The sequence below is a fragment of the Heliangelus exortis genome, chromosome 3 (genome assembly GCF_036169615.1).
Source record: "Heliangelus exortis chromosome 3, bHelExo1.hap1, whole genome shotgun sequence".
Taxonomy (NCBI): domain Eukaryota; kingdom Metazoa; phylum Chordata; class Aves; order Apodiformes; family Trochilidae; genus Heliangelus; species Heliangelus exortis.
In genome coordinates, this window is record NC_092424.1 from 56648880 (window position 1) to 56675623 (window position 26744).

Consider the following 26744-nt stretch of genomic DNA (forward strand, 5'->3'; position numbering starts at 1 on the left):
TATATTTAAGTCCACATCGTACTTGGTTTCCCCGTGATGCTCCTATAGCTTAAAAAAAGCTCTTCTCAATTAAAACATGTCAGTGAACAGGCCATAGTTTTTAGCAAACTACTATCCCAAGCAAACACATCTAAGAACTAATGAAGACATTATGTCCCAAAATAAAAACAGAAGAATTCTATATGGAAGAATGACTGCTTTCCATCCTCTGTTAATCAATCCTGACAGGTTCCCCATGTCAAGACTATTGCTTAGGATTCCTTATGTGCTTAAAACCCTCATTAAATAGTATGTTGCCTGTTTGCACCATGCTCTTCTCATCAGTTTTTACAGATACTGCATATATATGCTCAGTGGTATTGCCCCTAAGAGAAAATCAGTGGAAGCATCCCAAAGTTGCACAGTTACCCATTAGTAGCTTGTTTGGACCAAGGTCTGAAGAAAGGTGGGTTTGTTATTTTATTAACACTAGGTTGCATTGCCTTCCTTTTTTTTTTTTTCCCTACAGAAAATTTAAAGATAAAAGCCTTTTTTTTTTTTTTTTTTTTTTAGCTTAATGTAGGAGAAGAATTAGTGATGCTCAATTTTTGTGTATGAGTAACACCCCTAAATGGGCTTCCTGTAGATCTTAACTCTTCTGTGTGGCACTGAACCTTTGGTCTGTATTGCATTCTTTATGGCCTTGCCCCCAGATTCCTCCAAGGAGTTTCTAAAACTGTACTAGTGGATTTTTTTCTTCATATTTCCACTAAATAACCAAGGCTAAAACTACATTTAAGCATTACCATGATGCAGAATATTTTGTTTATAAGTTCTGTGTTGCTGAGATGCTAGCGGAAAGGCACTGTGGATCCATTCCTTCTCCAGCTGGTTCTCTTTCTTTCACCATGTAGCTTCATCAGCTGCAGCTGCAGCAGGAGCCAGAGAAGGCTCTGGGCAGGAGGGGACCACAGAATCACTTTTCCCCAGGGCCCTTTTCCAGTAGGGTGAGATTGGGCTCCTCTCTATCATATAGCAGGATCCCAGAGCCAGTAGGCCATTGCCCAATTAAAATTAAAGAGCAGCTGTTGACAGTCGCTAGTAGATTAAATTGGTTCTCTGGGGAATAGTCTACCAGAGCAGTCTTGGTTGTGTTTTACATGGGCAAAGCGTGGGGGCTTCCGAGGCCTTCTGTGCATCCTAGAATTATTTGCTAGGGCAATATTTGGTGCTGTGACACTCGATGCCATGCTCCCTGTTTCAGACTCTGCTTTTTCTCCCTTGGTGTCAACCTTACTAGAAAATAAGCGCAAACAACAAATACAGCTGTGCTCGCTCCGCCGCTCATGTTTTCCAGGCAGGCTCTCCTACTCCTTTCCAGCAGCAGCTCCGGCCTGACCTGCAGCAAGGCAGGGGAAGAGGCAGAAGGAGCCTGCTGCAGTCTGTCCCCTGCCCCGTTTCTTGCCTGCCCCCCTTCGCCGGGCAGGAGGGGGCAGTGGCAGCAGGGCCGGAGGAGGCTGGTGTCCCAGCAGCCACCACCTCGGCCGTGGCTGGCCGGGAAGGGTGAGTCTCTGGCAGAGGCTCCAGTTCGGGGAGCCACAGGTAGGCGGCGGCCTCCTTTTCTTTTCCCAGGTTCGTGGAGCCTTTTTTTTTTTTTTTTTTTTTTCTTCTCCCTTCCCTCCTCTCTATCCAGCTCTCGCTTTCCGGGTTGGGAGTTCGGTGCGTGCAGAAAAGTGCCTGCAAGGGTGCGGGGTTCCCCAGGTGGGGCTGCTCCGGGCTTTCCTACTTTCCCTTACTACTCTTCCTCCCCCTCTCTCTTTCTCTGGCTGCTTTTCTTCTTTTGTGGCCGCATCCAGGGCGCTTTAGTCCCCCTCCCACGCTTCCTTCCCCCACCAGTCTCCACTTCGGGGAGAGAAAGCCGGGCTCTTTCCTGTCTCCCGGCCGTGGTGAACCGACGCGGGCTTTCCCTTCGCCCGCCGGTGGCCGCCCCGCTACCCTCCCCTTTCTTTCTCTCTCTCTCTCAATCTCTCTCTCTCTCTCTCTCTCCTCCCTCTCTCCCTCCCTCCTCCCGGGGCCGCTCCCTCCTCTGGGGGCCGCTCCCCCACATGAGCTCCGAGCGGGGTTTCCCCTCCGCCGAGGCGGCAGCGGCGGCGGCTCAGCCCCGGCCCCGGAGAGTGTAGCCCGCCCGCCCCCATTCATTTGTTGTTGCTGCTGTTGTTCCCCTCCCTCTCTCTCCCTCTCTCTCCGTCCCTCCCTGCCTTCTCTTTCTGAACTTTTGTCACCGCGGCTGCTGCGCGGATGAAGACTTTTTGCGGCGGGGACTCCTAGCTTCTCGCCCCTCCTCACACCCTGCCCCCATCCCGCCGCCGTGCCCTGCGCTGCCCTCCTTCCCCCGGCCGCGATGCCGTTCCCCCTGCGGACCCTGGAGCCGCTGAAGCTGTGCAGGTTGGAGGAGGCCGGCGGGGACGGCGCGGAGCGGGGCGGCCCGGCGACGGGGGACCATGCCGGGACGGCGGAGGGGGGCGGCGGGCGCCGGCGCGGTGCGGTACCGCTCTTCGGGACGCTGGAGCAGGTCAGCTCGTACGCGCTGGTGTCCCTGCTGATGCAGCTTTCCGACCTCTCCCGCTGTGCCGGCGACATCTTCGGCGGGATCCTCAGCGAGGCGGATTCCCTCTGCCACCGCAACGCCCGGCTCCAGCGCCGCCTGGGCGCCTTGGAAGCTCTCCTCGCCCGCCTCGACCACCGCAAAGTCAAGATCCGTGAGTGCCACCCTTCCCCTCCGCTGCGAGACCCGGGTGGGAGAGGGTGGCTTGGATAGGGGAGTGTGGGGGGGTCGTTCTCCTCCTTTCCCCTGAGCCTAGTGGCGGGTCAGTTTGCGCGGCAGGGTGTGCTTTATTTATTTATTTGTTTAAACAAAAAAAGAGAGAAACTTAAGCATCCCCCCCCCCTCGCCCTTCCCGCCTTCAGGTGGCGGCAGCGGCGGCCGCTCCCGGGGCCCCCGCCGGTGGCTGCCGGCTGCTACTTCGGTACTGCTCCCCCCTCCCCTTTCCCGCTGACCCCGTCCCCCGGCTTCGTCCCGGCGGCTCCGGCGCTGGCTGCCGCCCGGGCGGGGAGGTGTCGGAGTGTCGGGCCGGTGGCTGCCGGTGCTTTCCCAGTGCCTCTGTCCGGCAGAAACCTAATACGGTGGGAAGAGGGTGTCTGCAGGGAGGTCGGCGGGGTGCTGTCTGTCTGTCTGTCAGCGCGTCCAACGCGGGGAGGTTTTTAGGTGGAAGATAGCGCTGTAATCCCGAGGGAGGGTTGGGTGGGTTTGTTTATGTGTTTATGCTGGGTTTGCGCTAGACTTAGGATCAGCAGGGCTTCTGACAGTTCAGCCCGCATGCCTGATTAATTCTTTTGTATGTGCATGGGAAGACCTCGGTAAACAGAAACCTGGGTATACTTTGCAGCTGGTTTTGTATCTCTCTCGGTTCTCCCGAGCTTCTGTGAGTAGAACGGATCTCAAGTTTGTATTTCAGACTTCATACAGAGCATAAGCAGCGAGGTACGGATTCAGCCTCAGATTCCTACGTTGTGGCAGTATGGGGAGGTTCTTGTTAAGTTTCCGAGCCTGTAACGTGACCCTCAGAATCAACTGATGGTGCAGCTCCACAGAGCTCTAGGAAAAGTTTTTTTTCTGAACTTGGTCTAACTTTCTCAAAAGTGTCCTGTAACCATTTTACCTGCTCCATGGACTTTTATTTGTGTGTGTTAGTGAAAAATGAGTTAGTGAAAAATGTCTTGCAACATCAGCTTAGCTTTCTCAATGTGTTGGGAACATTCAGGAATCCAGAGAACTGTGTTGCAACTTCTGTGGCAGCTGTGTAAGGTGTGAGTGCAGCCTAAATCGGATTGCTGCATGGAGACCACCCATAGTTTTCAATAGAAGCAGGAAGCCTGCTTTGCATATGGCATACTTATGAACAAAACTGGTAAAGAAGGCCTTTCACAACAGAATGGAATCAAAGATAATGAAACTTATATAGGTAACGTACCTATTCCATTGAAGAATTATTCCTTACGGTGTATTTAAAGATCAGGCTCTTCCAAAGGAGGAAACTGTCATCACACTCACCAAAGGCTATTTCTGTGATTTGTAAATGTGAGGCTAAAGGTTTGTGATAACCAGTTTGACTTTTTGTGCTTTGTAACTGCTTGACCACCTTAAGAAACTTTTCTTCCTCACCAAGACAAGTATATTATTTTCTGTCAATATAGTTATGTTAGTTTTGCATGTCATAGTGTAGTCAGAGGTGAAACGAGAATGTTTTATTACTGGAGATACCTGCAGTATGACTGTATATTACATTGATGCTTGATAGGAAGCTATATTGAATTTAAGTAGGGAGCAGATTATTACCATACACTGATACAGGGCATGTAAAGGGAGGGGTGAAATAAGGCTCTAGTGCTGCACTGGGCAAACACTGAAATGTCACATGTTAGACATGTAATTATTTTATTCTCTCTTGGTTATTGTTTTGCACAAATTATACATTTGCTACTTACTTTCTTTTTAATTACAACTCAGTTCTTTGAACTAAGCCTATTATTGCTTTTCAATTGATGATCTTTGCTCTTGTCGCTGCAATTCCCAAGACTGGACTCAGTTCTCATGTTTCACTTTCTCCATTTGTTTTTAAATTCTTTGGTAAGTGCCATTCTCTGCTGTCAAATTTAATTTTGCTACTTAGCAGCTGCATTGCTGCTGCTACTACTTACTTTTCTGAGATCTCATTCACTAGAATCAATGAGTGTTTTTTTTTTTCTCTTTTTTTAATTGTATGAAACAGCTTCTTTTTTTAATTTTTTTTTTAGAGGAAGGTTATTTTATTTGCCTATTGGTCAGGAAACTGATGTGTAGGCTAAGCCTATTGACATGAAGGTGAACATACATTCGCATCAATGATCTTGTATGCTTTCTAGATATTGTAATCTGGTTGAGGAGATTGAGTGGGATGATCAGCTGCAATTAGAATCTTGAGCATTTTTATAATGCAAGCCATCAAGGCTTGTCTGCAAGTTTAACCCTGTTCCTGGCATTAAAGGAAAATATCTGCAAAACAAAGAAAAGGGTTTAATAATGCTGGCTTTGTTTTGGAACAATAACAAGGGGATTTTTCCTTCCTATTTTTGAAGATACAGAAGCTTCGTGGAGAAAGTTGGTTGATGGTTTGGCACTGTAAGAATAACAAGGATTGTAAACAAATTTGTTTTCCCATTGACTAGATTCTTATTGCTCATAAATGTTTTCTTGTAAACTACTGTATCTCTTGTGGTACACAGGCATATGCAGCATGATGTATCAGATGACTGGAGTACTTTGCTCTGGCTTTCAGGCTGAGGGAATGGGACATTGTACACCTGCTTTTCAAATTACAAATAATTTCTACTTGAATAAATGATTTTCTTCCCTTTGTGGGTCTCAAACAATAGTTTCCTCTTGGAAGCGAAGGTCCCGGGGTGACTTTTGTGATCTCAATATGGATTTTATATGAAGGGACCAGAAGAGGACTAGCAAACTTAAAATCTAGGTCACAACTGCTTATGGGGAAGTAGCTGCGGACTGGCAGCTGGTACAAGCTATGCTACATGTGTCCCTGGTCCTTGGGAAAGTACATTCCTTGGAATTGTGGGGGGTTGTTACTTGTGTTCTGTCATCCTTTTGTTTCAAAGTGAAGTTTCCATGTTGTATCCTTTAGATAGCAGAGGTCCATTACTGTGTGTTCCCTGCTGAGCATGGGTGGGGGTGTGAGGGAGGGAAAGCAGGTGGAACAAAGCTCTCTGCCTTCAGTCACTCCTTACAGTCATGGACTGTGCCTGCTTCTCTGGTTGCATGGTGCATCCTTGGATGTGTGTCTGTAGCATCCATATGCTCAGAGACATGTATATTTTGGAGTATTGATAGGCAAATGTGTCTTGAATGATCTCTGCTGTTTCTCTTCTGTTATATGCTCTTAGGTATCCTGTTGTGAATGCAGTAGTTCCAGTGTATCTGTTCACTGCACTGCATGTGAGAGAACTTTCTGATGTGGCAAACTGATGTGCTGCATTGCAGTAGGTACTACATCTTTGAAAGCCTTACTAGGGGGAAACTTTCTCATCTGTCAAGAGTGGACTTCTGCCATGTCCTTCAACTGGGAGGCCTGCTTTCTTAAGGGTTTTAGTGTGCCACACATACTCGGAGTTTAATTTCATGTCTGCTGCAGGATACTGAAGGTGGATTTCGGTTGTATGTATACTTGGTTTGCATACTTAGTTTTTTGAGAGTTTGCCACTGACATTGGGGTTCACTGGCTTGGTTTGACTGCATTAAATTTTCCATTTAGAGTGGTAGAGAAGCTTCTCTTTATGTCCCCCAGTGGAGAAACTTGTGCCTGACTGTTTCAGTGCAAAGGTATTTTTAAGGCCATTTAGTAAAATGCTTTCTTGACATGTATTTGAGCTTTGCATGATGAGCAGGGTATAGTTTCATGAGAAGGGGCATCAAAATATGATGAGGCATGTACCTATGGGGCTGATGACTGCTTTGTAACTCATAGTGGTGGGAGGCACTAATGGCTCCAGGTGTTTTATAAAATTCAAGTGTAGTATGCAGTACTCATGACCTTAGTTTAGCTGCACTAGCCACTTCTGGTGAATTAATTAGATTCAATACTTCTTGTAACAGTCTTTCATCAGGTTTTCATTAAGCTTACATGCGTTGTTGTTTTGCGTGGTGTTTTGTTATATTTTTCCAGCATCCATCTGCCTTAATATGTTTTACACCATGGAACCTGCCCAACTTGCTGCATCTGCAGCTGTGACCTAGCATTAGGTGATCCAGTTTTCATCACTTTCAGTTCTTAAACATCAGAGTGAGTGAGGACAAGTGCCTCTTTGAAGTGATCAGAGCTCATCAAGAGGCATAGAATGGTAGCAGAGAAGTCCTGTGTGAATTGTAAGGCCAGCTCTTGGGAAATACTGTGAGGTCTTAAAAAGTCATTGTTTTTATGGGGCATGAAGAAGCATGTTTTTTACATCAATATTTGTTTTCTACCATATGTAGATACTTAAGCAAAAATTGATGGTGCTATTCTTTGCTGAGACTCCTGATGGTTCGACAGACTGGAGAGCTGTTGCTTCTATCTTCCATGCTCTTTATTTTTAGTATTTCTGAAGGGATGTACTGAGAAAAATGTTGGGAGGTTAACCTAATGACAGCTTCTGGTTTGGTTTCTCCAGTAGTAGGATGGGGTTTGGCCAGTTGTACCTCCTTTTCAAACAAGAAGAAACTGATCCTGTGGGAGGGAGGAAACGCTACCTCCTAATTAGTTTTGTTGCTGTTGTTTAAAATCCTTCAGTGTTTGGTTTTAAAGGCACAGTGTAAACATTTGATGTGCATACAGAATGTGTATACATATGCATGTATGTTTTTCTTTTTTTTCCCCCAAGTTTAAGCATATTAATGAAGAAGAACTAGGGGGTGGGGGAATATGGCTTTTTCCATTTGTCTGCATGATGGAAGGACAATCCAGTTTACACTTCATCTCCTGCTATTTTGTTTAGTAAGTATTTTCCACTCTTTGTGTGCAAGGCAGTACTGGAGCACATTTCCTGCTTTAGCCGAACAGGAAGCTTTATTCAGCTTATTCCTAGGGAAACCCCTCCTCCATTCCTAGCCACCAAAATTGAGCATTATTTCAGACAGTATCAGCAGTAGACAGGAGATGAACTGAATTTCTGGGCTTCCTATTGCTTGTGATGTAAGGGAAGAGCGCTCTAAGGTACCTCACATCTTTTAATATCAGAAGAAAATTTTAGAAAAAGGTTTAGGACAGAATCCAAAACACCCCCACATCCTAAATGTTAAAGGAATTTTTGGTGAAAAGGGACTGACTTTTCTATTTAGGATGGAATCCAAAACACCCCCGCGTCCTAAATATTAAGGAATTTTTGGTGAAAAGGGACTGACTTTCAGGGGAACAGAAGTCTGTTCTAACAGTATTTGATAGCTACAGCTCTCAGCTATGATATTCTACAGGTGCTTCAGGTGACTGTGCACAGTGGCACCTTTCTCCTCTTTGCTGTGTTATAGGAAGATTCAGCACCAAAGTTCAAACCATGTTAAACAGTTAATTGCCAAGTTCCCCTAGGAAAAAAAAAAAAAATCTCTCTTTAACCCTGTTGTAATTATTCAGATTGCTGTTTAGAAGCAATATAACTCTTGTTTTATTTAGCTAGTGCAAGACTAATTATCTGTGGAAATTCAACCTGATCCAAAGGAGATTTCATTTGAAATAAGCAGGAAGAAAGTCTGAGTTAGAAAAAGATTTCCCATGGGGACAGTGGGCCAAGTTGTTGTCCTGCTGAGTGGCAAGGCTCCAGCTGAATTCAGTTTGCTAAGGGTTTGGCTTGCTGTTTTCAAACCAGTTGACACTCTTTGGCTGAAATTTAGAGCTGCTTTGTACGTTGCTCAGGACCTATTATACACCACCTATGAGCATTTATTTCTGTAGGTCTTACAATTTGTTTGATCATTCAGGAAAACAGTGTTTAGGAGAGGTAGTTAATGAATTAAACATACTTGGGTTTAGTTGTTTTTAATTAGGATCTATTTTAAAGGTTCCTGGCTATTTTAGGATACAGTAAAATGTCCTTAGAAGTTTCTCTTCCTATTAGTATTGGCACAGTCTCAGCTTGGTTGAGTGTGAGCTAGTAATCTTGGGCTTGTGGGCTTCCCTCCTAAGCTGGTAATATGAAGTTTCTGCAGAAGAGGCATTTTTTGGGTGAACCTATTAACAAACATAAAACAACACAGTGGAAAGCCACTGAAATTTCTCACAACCTTTCTCCTGGAGTTTAAACCAACCTCTAACCAGTGGAGAGTCAGATGAGGCTTTCAAGGAGGACGGGGAGCATATTATTCCACATGTGCTTAGTGATTCTTCCACCTTTCTCTGAAGTGGTTGGTACTGGCTGCCATCAGTTGTCTGATACTGTGCTTAATGTTGCCAAGGCCAGATTCACTACGCTAATTCCTATCCTTTCTCTGTATTTCTGGGTGAAGGAGGGGAAATTTCCCTTTCCTTCTGTTTTTATTATTTTTTTCCCCTACACTTTCAAATAAACAGCATGATAAACGATGCCATCTGCTTTGGTTCCTGTTATCAGTGCAGCACAAGCAGAAAGGGAGATTGAGAAACAGAAGGAATCAAAAAATGCACATTGAAGGCTTGGTGATTATGCAAAGTCCTGGTTCCTTTTGTAGTCCTAAACTAGCTATCAGCAGGCAAGATCAAAGCTGTCCACCCGAACTGTTAACAAGATTAATTAAACATGGTAATTACATGTGTTTCTGGGCTGGTTAGATGGCAGTCTCCAGAGAGCCTGGATGACACTCCACTGAAGAGGCTAGAAAAAAAAATCTTTCTACCTGTGGGTTAAGCAGAGATTAATGTGGGTGGACTTTGCAAGTTGTTTGTATTTATATTGTAATGTGTTTTAGTAGGGCAGGACTTCTTCAGGCTGTTGTGTTGTTTTTTTTCTTTGTCATTTGTGTATGCTGATGACCTAAGTATTTATTTATTTATTGGCCTCTAGTCCTTTAATCAGCAGACTGTATATGAGATTTCGTTGCCCTTTGAGAATCATGAGTAGCTAGAATATGAATGTTTCTGGGCCTACTGAACATGGCTGAGCTTACGTCAGGGTGCAGTCTGGAGTCAGGGCAGTAACGTCTGCAGAGTAATTGCTTTGCTATAACTCCTGGGTGATTCCCCTGTTGGAGCCTATGGTGTACATGCTTTTTAGGTTAAGCCCTGTTTATTTTTTTTTTTCCCCTTCCTCTTGCTCTTCTAGTAGTCTAGGTTCCCCACCCCAGGTGTGCCCTGAGCTGCCTCACCAACTCCAGGCCTGCCTGCTCTGAGGGGCGACTCTTTCAGTGTCAGCTCTGCATCTCACCACCCGTATCGTGCCTGACAACACTGGCTGTGGGCATCTCCTCTTACTCAAAAACAATGTTCTCTTCATGCCTGAAAGTTGGTAGGACGTGGGAGGAAGGAGGTGAGGGGATAGGGGGCAGAGACAGGAAAGGGTAGGTGTTTGGAGCCTCTGGCTTTCTCCTGACAACCTCTTTCTCATCCCTCCATTTCATAGCCCTTGGTGTTAGCCCCAGCGTTTGGCTTTCCCTGCTGGAGCTGTGGTACAGTGGATAGCACTGTGGTAACAGTCTTAATCTTCTCTGAGTATGTCCCTTTGTTAATCTTTAAGGCTTCCCTTTTAAACACAAATGTTTATTTCTCTACTGTAGGATTATGAATCCTACTATAGAATCCTGATTATGAATCAGGAACAAAACCATTTACACTGTTAGAGTGATGAAAATTCCTTGAAATGAAAAAAACTCAAAGGAATTCAAAGGAATTCACTTTAACGCATATCTGTATGAGTTCTTATTACTTGAATTTAAAGTGCTTTGGTAGGTTTAATTTCCCTAATCTACATGTGAGCAGCAGCTCTGTTTTAGTCTAAATTTAATAGCTTGACAACCAGTACATCTGTTTAGTTGATTGGATATCCTTTTACTGTATTCAGGCTGGAGTCGAAGCACATTTTGATTAACCTAAGATTATAATTTTTTAATTAACTTAGTTCCTACTTTTTAGAGATTAGGACTATAACAGATGTCCCCTGAAGTAAATTTGAGCTATGGATGCTATCTGAAAACATTTTAAGCGTATTGATTTTTAAAATATTTTATTTTTTTCTGGTTGAGTGGAAAATGAAAACGAGACTTCCCCAGAATAATCTAAACGGTAACGTATTGTACTTGAATGCTCTTCTGTCTCCTTGCTCCTTCCAGATTTTTTCCTTTTTGTTACCCAAATGCTGGTTACAGAAGGGCTCTCATCGACTTTAAAGTGGTGGGGTTATCATTGCTGCTCGCTGTCTTACATGTATTTTTCTGTGTCTGGCAGCTACATTGGTGAGCCTTCTCAACAGCATGGGTTTGAGTAGGAAAGCAACCTTAGCCTTTCTCCTGAAGAATGGACATCTCTTTTCTGTTTTCTACGTTGGTAGAATTTAGGCTTTTGGCAGCAGATGGAGTTTGCTTATGGGAGGCTCAGCAGGACCTGAGGGGGAAGCTTTGTGAGTTATCTCTAGTGGCACCTTTTGTTCCTGGTGTATGGGCGGAAAGAACTCCCAAGTGAGTGGTGCTGTCTTTCCCTTCCTATGCAATATCTAGCTGATAGTAAGCAACTGAATCTACTTTGGTGACCTGAGGAACTAAGGGATGTTTGGCTAATCCAGTGTCTTTAAACGTTAAAAGAAAAACCTCAAATTGTTGCCGGCCACATTGTCCTTTGAGATGCCTAAAATATATTGACTTAGAAAACAGAAGTCAACTGCCAGAAAATAGGAATAGGCTGACAAAATTTACCTAAAATGTTCCCCTCTTTGTTAGCTGAGGCACTAGCTTTTCAATTTAAAGAAAGATAGCACAAGCAAAGCTTGAATTATTACACAGCAAGATCCAACCCCCATCCCACTTGGGACATGATGCAAATAAAATCCTCCTTTCCTAAATTTTGCATGATCCAAGAAATTCTGGAGATAATCACTCTGTAAGACTGAGATATGTTAATGTATTTATGAACAATAATTCAAGGAAGTATATAGTTACAGTGTCTTTTCTACTACTTGAATTTGTAGTGTTGGAAAGATGGAGACTCTGTGTTGTGACTTAAAGATTTAGAATAAGAGTGAGAACTTGAAGTTCATTCTACAAGTAGTATGAAGGAGAAAGAGAATGAAAATAATGTAATGTTCTTACCATGCCTTGGTGTGTTAGTTTAGATGCAGTTTTCTGAAACTTGTTCCTCAAACTACTCTATTAAAATAAAAATAAGTAGTTACTGTATGGTTCCTTCTGCTAGATATATATTTTTTTGATAGCACATGTATGCGATAGATGATCAAGAATATTATAAAGTATAAGCATATTTATCACAAAAAGTCCATTTTGACAGCAGAATACACACTGTAGGATAGGAAATAGAAGGGCAGTAAAGGGGGGAGTGCAGTGTTTTGTACCAGTCGTGTTCAGGAGCTTGATGGAAGCCCAGATATGGGAAACTGGTATAGCAACTGATCTTAGCAGGGCCAACACCCTTCCCCCTATCTCTGGCTGCTACCCTGGCAGCAGGGAGCATGTGCAGTCCTGTTGGGCAGGCTGGGACAGCCCGAGCCCTGTGGGTATCAGTCCTGCAGAGGTTGGGGGGGGCCTGACCCCCCTGAGCTGCAGCTGGGCTCAGCCCTGGTTGTGCAACGTGTGCCAGAGTGGCTCTGCTTCTGCGCTTGCTGAAACCCCGGGTAGCATCATGTAGGGTTTACCTCATCCCAGGGAGGCAAGTGTGATCTTAACAAGGGTGGTTTAAATGTAAATAGTTTATTATAGTTGATTTTGCAATTATAGCTGCAGTTGTAATTACATAATAACTATATTATAAAATTGTTGGAATTGTAATCTAGAACTGTGATCTTTGCATTTAAGAAAGCTGGAGAAAGTGAGGTGAGGGTGAGCCAGTTCTCTCGCCCTGCTTTGACTTACTACTGACCACCAAGACAGGGCTGCCCTGCAAGGAGACCCTTGTGTGGAGAGGAGGGAGACTGTGCTTGCTTATCCTGGAGGAAGGTGAAATTGCAGTGTTGGCCTACTTGCCATCACAAATTTCCTTCAGACATTAAAAAGCACTTATTTTGCACAGCCACAATACAGATTTAACTGTGAGCATCAGGCTTTTTGCCCCAAGAGAGTCTAGTCTTAACACATACAAGACAAGCTAGAAGATGGCAATTTAGTTAAGTGTGGTTTGAAAAGGTCTGTTCAAGAACCTGAAGTTTCACAATAGTTATGAGCCTTCTTGAGGTCTAGAGGAAAAGTAGGTAATTACAAATCCACAGAGTGTTTGCCTGAGGCGAAGAATACCACAAAAACATAGAGCTCTTGGTCTTTTTTAGTTTGTCATGTTACAAAAGCCTCTGTTTGCTCCATATCTTTTGCAGAGACATTGTGTCTGCTTGATGGTCACGAAGCCCAAAACCATCTGCAGTCTTTATTATCTTGCCTGCTCCCACTCCTTGCTGAGTTTGGCTTCAGTTCTGTAATTGGTGTTGTCCCTTTTGCAGAGTGTGGTATGTGGCATGGGAGAGAGTCCCCTGGGAGGCCTGTTGGCTTGACCCTGTTGCTCTAACAGAGTGTGTTTTCCTCTCCCACCCCTTTTCCCAACACACAAAATACAGTAGCTTTTTTTTTCTCACAAAACACTTTGTTACTGTTAGTAACCTTGCTGACAAACTGCGAAACTTGCTGCAGTCTGGAAATAGCTACAGCTTGTAAACAGTAGGACCAAGAGATTGGGTAATTAAGCATTGTACATACAGATAATGTGCTGCAGGTTAACAGATCAAATATTTCGATGACTTAAATGCATTGTGTAGTACAACTGGTAGAAAAATGAACTAGGTCATGATAGACAGAAGCCTGTCTTCATATGAGCTCCTGTCAGCTTGACATGTTTGTGCTCTGGTTTTTACACTCAATGTCAATACACGAGGTATTTCTAGCCTAGATTATTATTATAAAATAAACTGGATTAACTGAATAACTGAAGTTAAAGCATGGATATATTTTTGTTAAAAGTTTTTTTACTAGGGGGAATATCTCAAAATATCTGAACATTTAATAGAGATAGCAAAATGAAAAAATGATGGATGGACAGAAGGCAGATCCCAACAAACAGGAGGTTTTGGCATAAATGCTGTTTCTACACCATGAAGTGATGACACAAAGTCCTTCTTGATCTCAGTTAACACTAGAGCACATTCTCTGCTTTCAGGATGTTATTAAAGATACTTGAACTGTATGGTGTTCGCTGTAGAACCTTTTTAAAATTCCCTCCTCTGTGGTTGCTGTTGAAGCTGTGACTGTGGAAATTTGCATGGAATGAAAGTTTTTAGGGGAGAAGTCTTTGATTTACCACAAGTAGGGTTCTGGAGTCACCAGAGATCATATATCGAGAGCTTTGTAATTAAAAGTGCTGATGCTCTTTTGGTGGTCATTAAAATCACAGAATCCCAGAAATGAGACAGCACCTCTGCAGATGACCAAATCTAACAACCCTACTCAGAGTAGGCTCAGCTTGAGCAGGGTGCTGAGGTCTGTGTTCAGATGGGTTTTTGCCCAATACAGTCTTCTTCCCACAAAGCAGTCTAAGAGGGATGCTGATTTGTACCCATGATAGACAACCTGCTCAAGAAAGCTGGGGTACTCTTTGGCCTTAGGTAAATGGCTTAGCACATTTATCTGAAAAAAGGATGGGTAAGAGGAAGTGTTAGTTAATCTTAAGTAACAAAGATGGCAGCCAAAAATCATATATTAACTTACTTGAGGATTTCTAACCTTGCAGGGATTATTTGGAAGAACTTCTCATATTCTCAACAAAAATGCCTGTACCTTCTATTGAAAGGCAAGGTATTAAATTTGATATCAGAAGAATGGAAACTATCTGCAGTGGAGGTAGTGAAAACTGTTTCTGGTGTTTTACCTTAAAGATACTCCTGGCAATGTCTCTTAAAGAGGGAAAAACATTCAGTGTTTGCAGGAGTCCTGACAGCCCTTTCCCATGCTTAAGCATCTCAGCAGTGGCTTCAGTTAGAAATTCTGACAAATAATCTTCAGTAGTGCTTTTTGGAAACTGTCTAGGATCTAGGTTACATTAATACAATACTTGTTTTGTTTTTGTTGACAGGAGCTTTATTAAACAGACTAGAAAATATACCTTATAGTTGTGTTCTTCATCTTGCTTCAGACAAGCAAGTGAAGTCTTGTGAGAATTGCAGGAAACACCTTTTTCATCATCCACAGCAGCGATTCATCAAATAAAATAGGCCCTCGGTATCCCGAGGTGTTGCTAATTAACACATTTTCCTGTCCTCTCCCTAAGTAAGCATCCTTTTAGGCTGAGTTACTTGGCAGGGCTTTGTACATATGATGATGCTTTACATGAAACTTGTGATTTAAGGGCTAAATAAAAGCTATTGGAGAAACATAACTTACTTTAAAATCTTACTAGACTCCAGGATTATCTGGTATTTCACATAACCTATTACATACATGAATGGCAAGCTATTATTGCAAGTTGTTTTTTGTTTTGGTTTTTTTTTTCCAATGAAGGTTCATAAACTCTCATTAAACTGTCCAAATTCACATGGAGGAAGCCAAACTGGCATTTGATAAAGCTGTATTTAAAGCTCTTGGCAGGTCTTTTCCCATATGAAAGATGTTATATGTAAGCTCTTGGAATAAAACTAAAAAGTTTTGAGATGAAAATTCTAAAAACTAGCAGATCATGCTTAATGAAGAGATTCAAGTACTAGATCACAGTTTTGTGTCAGAGTTCTCTTATACCATTATTGTATTGTTTGTGTAAATTGATTTTTTTTTTTTTTTTTTTTTTTTTTTTTTTTTTTTTTTGTTATAGCACCTCTGGGAAATATGCATTGGATAAGCTTGTAATCTCAGGTATTTGGCACTTTTCACTTTCTGCTGTGGAATCTCACAAAAATGGGGTTCAATGAAAAGTCTGGCCTTAAGAATTCATGCATAATGAGTGGGTTTTTAAAATTTTTTTCCCCTATGTTGTTTTTCTAAGGAGAATAGTTACAGTATATGGAATACATCCTGTTTTCTCTCCTACAGTGAGACCCTAGATTTTGATACGTAATACCTACTATTTTTCTTCTTTGTTAAGAATGGCCATATCTGACCCAGGACTTCTTAAAGCCAAAGGCTAATAGAGGTGTGTTCCTTTGTTTTTCACTGGAGAGGAAAAGGTGATTTTTGTTTTTGGTGTGTGGTGGGTTTTTTTGTGGGGTTTTTTTGGTGGTGTTTTTTTTTCTTATTTTAAGCCAGTTAGTTTTCCCTGTGTCATTTTCAATCAAGCCTTGTGTATGTGTCTCAAAAACAACACAAACCCAACTGCAACAAAACCCCCAACCCATAATTAAAAATGACCCAATTAGATGGAAACAGACAATTGACTTTGTCCAAACTCTTAAGAAAACCAAAGAACTAAAAGCATTGGATGCTAAATTAATGTATTCTGATTTTTTTTTCCTAATCTGTATCACAAGTAACATAGCTAAAGAACTTAATCCACAGTCATTTTAAAGTTGATGATATTACTTGGTCCCCATTTTTGTGTGTGTAGATCCTGTAGCTAGAATCTCTTTTTGGCTATTTCGTGTTTGCATATAAGGTCAAGAAGACACAGAGGGGTGAAAGTCTGGGTTGATTTACTATTTGCATTTTCCAACATCAGTTTTGACCTTGAGCTGGTAAGTATGAACTTGGAACAAAAGAGCTTTAGAGAGGTGGTTGATGGATGGGTTGTAATATTGAAGTCTCCCTCCCCCAGGCTCACATCCTTGGACCTCAGTCCCTAGTTAGACCCAAGTGCTGTCTTTGTAAAGAACTCGCTTGCTTCAGGACGTAAAAATTCCTGAGGCTGGTGCTTTGGGAATGTGCTTATAATAGTGAAGGTGTAAGAAAAATAGAAAAAGTGTGTAGGTAAGTTTTTCCTTGTTTGTGTGTTTAATTTTTGGGGGGTGGGGTATGTCCCAATGTTTCCTAATTAAATGGTTGTTTTAGAGCAACATTTTGTCGATCTATTAAATATGAAATGCTATTATATTCCTTTTACCTTTTCTCTGCAAACAGCATTATTTTTTTGCAGATTGTGTTTTTATAATTACTTATATATTATATAAATTTATGTATTTTATATTATAAAAATATTTTTGAACTCTATCCCCTTCCAGCTTTTTTTCATTTATTTTAGTAGCCCTAGCTGTCACAGGTTTGTGTATTGGCAAAATGGTTAAGATTGCCCCTCATTCTTCTTTGAAATGCTGTAAAAATAGAGAGGAGCTTATTTTGGGAGGAAGGGGAATTACCAGCAGTGGAAAGAGCAGCCCAAATTCTGGTATCTCCAGGAATGCTCTGGAAGCTGGATTGTACACTACAGAAATTTAAAAACCGAGGTCATCCTAACAAAAGGTTGCCCTTCTGTTTTTAATCAAGCTTTATTTATATTTGGTAATGAGTATGGTGTAAGAGCAGGACTACTGCAAAGCAGTAGTGGTGCAAGCAGTGCTGTGTTGGTTCTGCCAGCAGTCTGGGGTGTCCTGAGATCCCAAAGTGGGAGAATGTGGTACCTGTGCTGTCATATCCAGCTGATGTCTTCTTTGTGTTTAATTTATCTGTTTTGCTGTGGATGGTAAAGATAAAACCACTCCAAGAACAGGTAGCACAAATGGAAAGGGACAGGTTGAAAAGAAGCAAAATTAGCATGAGGCAGGAGGCATCAGACCCACTGAACTAGAGAAGTTCTGTCCTTTGCAGACATATTGCAGTCAAGTTAGATTCTCCTGTGTTGTTTCACATTTACCAGTGGGGGTTTTATTTGCATGCGAAAAAATCCAATGCAACCAACAGGTGAAAGGAAGAGGTAAAAATGTCACTTGTCTTGCTGTAGGGTATTTTAGGAAGAAAAATAAATAAACGTGAAAAATCAGCAGAAGTTAAAAATGCTGATGAATAATGGATGAAATCCTGTGAGTACTGCTGATGCTTACAGTGCTTTCAGCTGCCAGCATCTGTATGAGACCTCTAATAATGACCAGCACTCTTGTAGTGTAAGTTTGCAAGATGTCTAATATTATTTAATATTTATATATTTATATAATATAAATCTTCTTGCCTGAAGATTTTCCTCTGCACGTCTTGAAGGCAGATCTTGATTTTGGAAATGTGAAATACTCTTACTGATTTTGTGGGTGCGTAAGAATGGACTGGTACACAAAGAACTGTGAGACCTCTGCATGAAAATACCAGTACAACCACCAAAAAAAAAAAAAAAATCTTTAAATAGAAGAGCAGCATCCCTTCTTTAAAGGCTGAAGTTTCAAAATAAGCCATAGTGAAGCTGTGGCCATTGTGATGTGGCCATAGCTATAGCTAAAGGATGTTCCCACTCATGGGTGTCAAAAGGGCTTTAAGGATGACAGAATTCCCATTTATTTTACAGTTAAGACAAAGAAAATTCACAAAGGTCAAGTGGCACGCCCAAGTAAGCTAGTATCAGAGCCTGCATCTCTCTCCCTGTGAAACAGGATATCCCAATGGATTAAGCTGCTCTCCAATTCATGGGCTGCACAAGCTTGATCTGTCTGGAATTGGCTTGCCTGCTGTTGATCTTCACTTTGATCAGTTTGGCTTTGATGAATAGGGCATCAGTGGCCCAACCTATCACCAGATCTGAGAGGAAGGGAGTAGGAGTGCCTGGTATTTTTCAGACTTGGGCTGATTGTGACGATTAAGGTGACCTTAATGATAAAAGAAAATAATTACATAAATCACTGTAACACTACATAGATCTTTAAATACAAAGCACTGCTTTTCATCCCGGCATTATATGAAATTAGTATTTTTATTATCATTATCCCATTTCGTCTTGGTGAATTGGCATACTGAATGCACAGGTACCGTCTCTAATGATGAATATTGCAGTGGTCTGAAGGTGTTTTGGATTTCCTGTCTGGCTGTGTGCATTCCCAGGGTCCCTCTCTGTAACACCATGGTTCATGCTGGCACTGGCAGCCTTCTTGCTGCTCTGCTCTTTAATGCCTCGGCTGAAATATTTCCTTCTGCTCCAACAATCCTGAAAAGCCTTCCTCAAAAATCCCTACTTTGAATTCTAACAACCCCTTGCAAACAAGTCAAAGAATGGTTTTACTACAGAAATTGGTAAAGGATTATAATGTACACACTAAATTACTACATGGGGTTATGTCTGAGGATTTCTGTGGAAGGGGTCAAATGCTTTTTGACTTTGGTTAAGTAAATTTCACAATTGATGTGTATGTGATAACCCCAATGATTAATTGCTCTCAAACACTTGTCCCAGATGAATTTTGTAATATGGATCTCTGAAGGATTCCAACTAAAAAGTATGTGAATGGCAGACATAAATGTCTGAAGCGGATTTTGACATGTTAGAAGTGGAAAGTGCTAATGGGAAGAATATTTTACATTACTCTTAAGATAAAGATAGGGTCTACAATTTTTAGGCCCTTGAGTTTAACTCCCACTGATTTAAAAATCTGTGGTTTTGCTATAAATTGTTCCTTATGCTGCTGGCAGAACAAAAGTTGAGTGTATTCAAAGCCATTAGATTAAGGCTGAGAAGTGGAAAAGAGCAAGCTGAAAGGTGCGTGCCTAATTCCAGCAGCCACATGTGAAAATCTGCTATAATGCACTTAAGACACTATGATAGGGTGCTATTTCTTGAGTACCCCAATAAGGATATTATTTTTGGCAAGAGGATGATTAACTTTTTCTTGGCTACATGGAGTTCTAAATTTTTGGAGTGTTTTTGCTTGCAACCTATAGATTGGGAATGGGTAAACACTGAACTATGAATGTAGACTTTTCAGTATGTATAAGACATTTCAAGGTTTGCAATGCTTGTAGTAATATCTGAAGATAACATAAAGGTAGGAATCTTCTTTGGTTTTGATTGAAAATGGAGGTTGCAAGGCTCTAGCCTTTCTGAGACCAGTGAAGGCAGGAGGGGGTGAGCTTTTGTGTATTGACTTGGGATGCTGTATGCAGGAGGAACAGTTTCTATATTTGAGCATAAAGGAAATACATTGAAATATTTGTGGTAAAGGAAAACATATCTGAACAAATGCAAGAGCGAGATCTCCAATGCAGATAAGCAGACAGCATGCGCTTATCTTGCCTGTGTTGCTCACTCACTACTACTTAAAAAACCCAAAAGCTGTAAATGATGAGGCTGCTCACATTAGTCCATTAGCTCACGTTACTCCATGTGATATGCACTGATGTGGTCATGTTGGCTTGTGTTGGGTTCTTTTTGTCCATCACTGGTTGGTGAGCTTCTTGAATGGTATCACATTAGCCACGTTTTCAGCTTTTTTTTTTTTACATAGCAGTGATGGCTTTCTGGTCTTAATTGCCTGCACCCAGATACATCAGTAGTTTGGCTCTTACATGCTGTGTTGGTGGCAGCTTGGTGTCAGCTCACAGCATCTCCCCTTGCTTTCCCCTGGAAAAGTGGCAGCCCGGACAGACTTACCCATAAAACTACTGCTGCTGCTAGGAAAACTTTAGTGTTGGTGCAAATAAAAATAAAACCAGACCTAATCTGTTTGTGCTCAGCTGACTAACATGACCAGTATTAAGTGCAGCTGATTGATTTGCTGGTATTCTGTTTTCCCTAGAGACAGAATACCAGCAAACTTCACTGGGGTAGCAGTTTTTACTGGTATAGGTATTCTGTTTCCAATGAAGGCCGTAGCTTGAGATAGTGGGATTCTGTAGCAATTATTCAAAATAAAAAGAATTTTTGCTAATATGCCCCTTGCCAGGCAGTGCTGCCTTTTCTGTTGTAGGGGACGATGGATCTTTTGAAATGCTTCAGCTGGTGACCATCAGCTTCTTGCTGTAGCATTTTACTTGGTCCATATCAGAACCTGGTCTAGTTGAAGATGTCCCTGATCGTTGCAGAGGGGATGGACTATGTGACCAGTGAAGGTCTCTTCCAACTCAAACTGTTCTATGATTCTATAGTTAAATATGTAGAAGAGTACTGGGAACTGAGGCAGAAAATGCACCATTGTTGAAAATCTGAGGTAGTAATGGTTCCACCAGCCTTGAGCTCTGAGTCAGGATGTTAAAATGAATTTGGATTTCAGGGAAGCAAATGCTGCGCAGAACTGGAGTTTATGGAGCTCTGAAAAAAAAATAAATGTAGAGTTTGGTGTTTTGTTTGCTTAGGGGTTTTTTTGGGTTTTTTTGTTTGTTTTTTGGTGAAGTAGGCATTATACCACACTTGTATTAATTTAAAAAGTATTATACTTTTGTGTGTATACACAACAAAAGAAGCAATGACTGAAGGGAAGCATGACCATGGCTCCACAGGAAGATGGGCAAAATCACTGGCTGGCACAGAGGTGACACAGGACACGTATGGGACACTTTGCATCTCCTCATATGCAAATGTGAGGAATGATTTCAGCATACATGGCCAAATACTGCCATTTGGGGCTGCTCCCTCTTAACATGAGTAAGAGCAGACCCTGGTTTCAGTGGCACTTGAGAGAGGAATATCAAATGGGAGCCAGCTCTGGTACTTTCCTGGCCAGCCCTCTGTTGTTTTATGGCCACTCGGTGTTGGCAGTACCTATTTCCACCTCTTCAGTGCCAGGGACAATATTTCCAAAAAGTGTCTGATTCCAAAATAAATGTGCACACGCAGATTTCCTGAGAATTAACACAAAGTGTGAAATCAAAACAGATTTAGTTATTTTGGTGTAAGTTGGTATGTAGTTCAACTCTCCATAACCACTCCCAAAGGATATAATAAATAGTGAAGTGTTTAAGTAAAAGGCTTCATATTTTCTTTAATGCATGGTTCTGAGTGAAGTGAACTGAACTGTTGTTAACTCTGAAGTGTTTAAAAGTATGGGTATATTTTTGAGATTTTTGGGGGGCTTATAGGTTGATAGTTCACTGTTGGGACAAAAAAAAAAAAAAATCAAACAACAACCCACACCAGAAAAGGCTGTCTGTTTATAAATGCATTAATCTAAAATAGAATTTTTAATAAATAATATTAGATAATTGTTTAATTGTCTTAAGGTCAGATCTTCCATGGTGATGTGTTCTAAGGTTTCTTTTTATAAAACAAACCACCAAAACTTTGCCTTCTCTCCTCATAATCCCTAATATAAAGCATGTTGTGCTCTCTCCCAGCCACCTTGCCCTCCAGAAGGAAAAATTTAAAACATCATTTTTAGATGAAAACTAATTCAGAGATTACAACTTGAGTTTTATTTACCTCCTTCTCAGCCTCTTACTACCTGTAAGCATCTGCGTCCTGTTTTCCCATAAAGAGTAATTCACGTAATTGCCACCTGAAATCTCTTGGGTAATATAATTCCCCAAAGTAATACTTTTTTATTTCTGAAGCCATGAATTGTCTCAGCACCATGAGTTTTTATGAGTGTTTATGATGATAATGAAATTTTCAACCATGACAGTGTTACTCTAATTTACATGCATGGTACGGCGTTCTCATTGGTCATCTTTTGAGGCACTTGGGCTTTTTCTTGCAATAATTGAAGTTCAGCTGAAAAACTACAAAGACTAGCCAGGTTTGTCCTTGCTTTATGTATTGTTTTCTTGTTTTTATGGGTGCAGCCTATGTTTTTGACAATCAAACCCTGAAGCAGAAGTGGCAAACAAGCCCCAGCTGGCATATTTCTAAGATTAGCTAAGCAGCAACAAAAAGTGTGACAGTTACCAAGTAGTAGGAGTAGCAAATAAAGTAGGTTAGGGTGATTTGAAGCCATACATAGTGTTCATTCATACGTATCAGTTTCTCCATATCCTGCATGTAGTTCTGTACATTTTTTTTTATGCTGTAGGAAATAAAATGTTTTGAAGATTCTGAAAGTTATTAAGTCACAGGCTGTTTACTCACATTCTTTATTTACAATAGAAAAGGTACAAGTTTTTACAAACAAAATGAATCTTTGTAATATATGGACAGTATCAGCTGTCTAGTACTTTTTAAAATCAGCTTTCCAACTGTACTGAATCTTCTTAAGTTTTTTGAATACAACTTCAAGTTAGTATTCTAAGTATCTGTAGTTCTTCAGTCCTGGAGATGACACCTAAAACAAATCAGAACTACTCTGTTCTTTTTTTGTCTCAGCATCTCAAGGTCCCACTTGATATGTACCACTATGTTACAGTGGGGAACAGGGGTGGAGGTTGGCTTGCTCATCCCTTCCCTCACTTACAGGATGAGGAGTGTACAGCTCATCTGTACACTCTGTAACTGGAAACAACTGCTAAACTTTCATCTGTTAATTACCCATTCATTGTGCTCTGCACTGCTGTAGCATCTGTTAGTCATTATATCTTGTTTAAAAAGCCAGTAGAAAAAAATACAGGAGGGAGAAAAACAGTGAGGTATTGGCTTATAGCACAGAATTGATAACAAATGTTCTATTTCTGGTTGATTTGCTGACATAGAAGCCTTGTACCTTCATACAAATAGCATAAAGGTCTTTCATCACCTGTTATATGATGACTGTGCCTGGTGCTTTGATTGTTTTTAGTCTATCCATGTAGCAGAAGAAAGCTTTGAAAATTTTTGCTGATGCTTTTTCTTTCCTCCATGAAGCTGTATTTCTTGGGTTTCCTTACCTATTTTTTTTTTTTTTTTTTTTTTCCCCAGCCACAGTTGTTTTCAAGCTTTTCTCTGGAAGACTTTTCATTTTACTCCCTAAAATGCAGTGACAGAGGGAGCACAGGGAGGCTGCAGCGATACAGAAGTTGGAGCCTGCATTGCAGGGCTGGAGAAGGTAGCACTGACTTGTCTCAGGTGCAGGCTTGAGACTTGTCACTATGTCAGTGTCAGCAGCTTCTCTTGAGCTGCCTGGCAGCAAAAAGAGAAAACTAAACCATAATAAAATCATAAGAGAGCTGGGAATTTTAGAACAGTAACAAAGAGAATTCATGCAGAGATGGTGAGGGGGTTTTATATTTTAACTCTTACTGATTTGGCCTAAAATATAAGACGTATGGTTGCTGCTTGTTCCCAGGATAATTATCTAGCACATCAATTTATGAACAGGTCTTCCTTGTGTGACATGGTGTGTCAGAACCTGGCACAGTGTGTGTGCTTAGCTGCGGGACCAGCGTTCTGCATAAAACCACAGTGCTCTTCAGTCTATGCTGGTTTTTGCTTCAGACTGGCTTCTGTCTTTTCAGTAAGTTTTATCTTTTGGAGTATCTAAGATATGCCCTGGCATAACCTGTCCAGCCATACCTTACACACCAGGAGAGCTTGGTTTGGTGAGTGCGTGGGAAGTAGGAGGGAGAAGGCATCACTGCAATGTTCCAGACCTCTTTCAGATACATTTTGACTCCCACCAGAAGGCAGAAGAACTTGAATGCCCCATTTGATGCTGGCTGCAAGCTGGTGGATGGGCTTAGCCCGCCACACCAGGTGCCTGTTGTTGCAGGCTCCTTGAGGCAGGTCTAGGAAATGTGTTGTGCTTGTTCAGCCTATTGATCCACAGGGAAACTTTCTGGCAAAGGGGACAACACAAAGTTGTGCTGGATGTACTAATAATGCCTGTGCTTGGAGGTATGAGGTGTTTACTTCAGCAGCAGCCACCTGAATGGCTTCTGCCCTCTTTCCAGTGTCCCTGCTCAGCATCAAAGTGATCACAGAAATGAGCTGAGTTGTGAAGTAATAAAAGAACCTGGAAGAAACTAATTCTCTAGCCTTGCTTACTATAAAACCATACATGAGTAACCATGTCCTTGGGAGGTTGCTGGGCCTGGGAGACTGGACTTGCTGTCCAGTAATTTGCCTGGCAAGCTAATCCTGAATGCCTAAATTCAGCTGATACCTCCCTCCTTGATTTGAATTTTTTATTAATTATTTAAGGACAGTGATAGGTACTTTTCATTAAGTGGTCTCTTCAGGCTGAAGGCAGTCAGAATGCACAAATTTAAGTCACTGGGATAGTGTGAAACAGCAGCACTTTCTGTTCCTCCTGCTGAAGTGAAGGTCACAGGACAAGAAAGAAAGAAATTGGGAAAGAAATCTCCAGGGTTTTGTAGGCTGGGAGTTATGGTTTTTGGCTGGTTTGGGTTAATGTGGTTTTTTGGTCTGCGCCTTGGAATTTTTTTCTGTTTTAGTCCAGTGATTTTTTTTCATGTCTTTTATTAAATACAACTATAATTAATAAAGACTTTGTGTATCTAATTCTGGCTTCTTGAGTCCATGACATTTATAAATATAATTTCTTCACTTCAATTGACAACTGTTTTTGGAATGTCAAAGTGGAAAACTTTGCTTTTCCTATATTTTTCTAGAGTATTCCCCCCTGCCCCCTCTCTTGCTGTCTCTTGTCTTCGTAGGGACTGGAATTTTCACTTAGCTGAAATTCCTGTTTCTCTTGAACATCTCAAGTATTCATTAGTTTCACCTATTGAAATTGATGCCAGACCTGTGTGGCTTGATCTACTGCTGTAATTAAATGCAAATCAAACCAGTTTTGCTCAGCGTTTGTCTGCATTACAACTCACTTAAAATGCCTAATGTCTTGAAAAACCTGAGTCACTGATCTTCTCAGCCTGGTACAACAGTCTGTGACTTCTGCAATGGCAGAAAGCAGATAGTTTGGAGTTGAGAAACTGAATAAGTAGAAGACAGGATATTACCCCTTCCTGTTTGCAGCTGCTTTAGTAGGAATCAGAAGAAGTTCTTTTAGGTTGTTAATCACAAATGATGGGTTTAATTCAAGAAGAAGCTAGTGCTAATGTCCAAACAGGCAGGTCTACGCTTGTGATTTTTTTTTAATCTGTTCTGTTTTGATGGAAATGCAGAGCTTTTAGGCTGCCCTGTAATCCCGCTTACCCGGGAGCCTGGGTGGGAGGGCTGCTGCTCCTCTGTGCTCAGCCCTGCCTGGCTCTTCCTACACTCACTGGTGTCTCATCTTCTTTTGCATTAAGATCAAATTTCTTCCTTCTGCTTGATTTCTCTTCCACATCTCTAGTCTCTTAATTTGTACTGTACATTTGCCTTTAGTATTGATGCTTCCCTAAAAGCTCTCCTTTTCAGGATGCATAAGGGTTATAACAACCATGCCCCTTAATTCTAGTTCTCTGCTGTGTAAGATGCACCTGGGGCCTGATTTTGAAATTTCCCTTGGGGTGGGGAGATGGTTATTTCTCAGCACACTTTCCCTTTACTGTTTTTTTAAGTATGACTATATATACAGTTTAGCTTAGAGCACTATACATAATAACTAGTAGACATGCTGGTAGGAGCAGGCATATTGGTGGGTAGCTATTTATTGCCTAGTGTACAATTAGTGCTTAATTGCTTTTGATTACTTTTTGTTGTTTTTTTGGGGGGGGGGTTTTCCTTTTTTTTTTCTTAGGCTAGCCTTAAATAGCTTGGAAAGCAGACTGTGAATCCCGTGCCACTCCACAGGCTGTATATTTGTGATGTTTTGTGTTGTGATCATTGTACTTTCTCTTCCCACAAAAAATGACCTTTATCAGCCCCAAACACAATCAAAACACTGCGCAAAGTTTTTACTTTGTTTTCAGTGTCACTAGTAGAAAACTTTTTATTCAAAGGAAAGGTTTAAAATTAATGGTGGTTCTTTTCCTTGTCTCTAATGCTTTGCCATTGCTAACATTGATTTGGAGCACTCAGATTGCAGTTTCGCAGTAATGTAGTTTGACTCACAATTTCTTGGCTTCTGGCATGGCATTGACTTATTTTTCTTTCATCAGAGAACAGTAACTCTTTTTGCATCTGTTACACAAATATGAACTTACTATGCCTATCTGGTCTGTAACTGGGTCAAAATCCCAGTGAGCAAGCTGATCAAATATTGCCTTCACAAAAGCTGAGGTGACTGTCTAGCTAGCGTGGCAATGGTTAGTGGTCTGTACTGGATGTGAACCAGTGCTCTAATCCTTCAACATTGTTGAGGTTGCTTATGCCCCTTGGCTTCTGTGAAATGCATTTGTTAGTTGCTGAGTACTGCAAGAAGGAAGATTA

General features: G+C 41.5%; 1 protein-coding gene across 5 annotated transcripts in view; it reads left to right on the forward strand.

Annotated features, from left to right (window-relative positions):
• Positions 1 to 1682: 1682 nt before the first annotated feature.
• Positions 1683 to 26744, forward strand: part of NHSL1 (NHS like 1) — a 176812-nt gene continuing 151750 nt past the window's right edge. For 3 of the 5 annotated variants that reach the window (XM_071740764.1, XM_071740766.1, XM_071740767.1), the window contains exon 1: positions 1686 to 2738. In XM_071740764.1, coding sequence (XP_071596865.1) covers positions 2381 to 2738 — 358 coding nt within the window. In that variant the 5' untranslated portion in view covers positions 1686 to 2380. Of the gene's footprint in view, positions 2739 to 26744 lie in introns of all 5 variants that reach the window. The other 2 variants (XM_071740763.1, XM_071740773.1) reach the window with 2 other exon arrangements.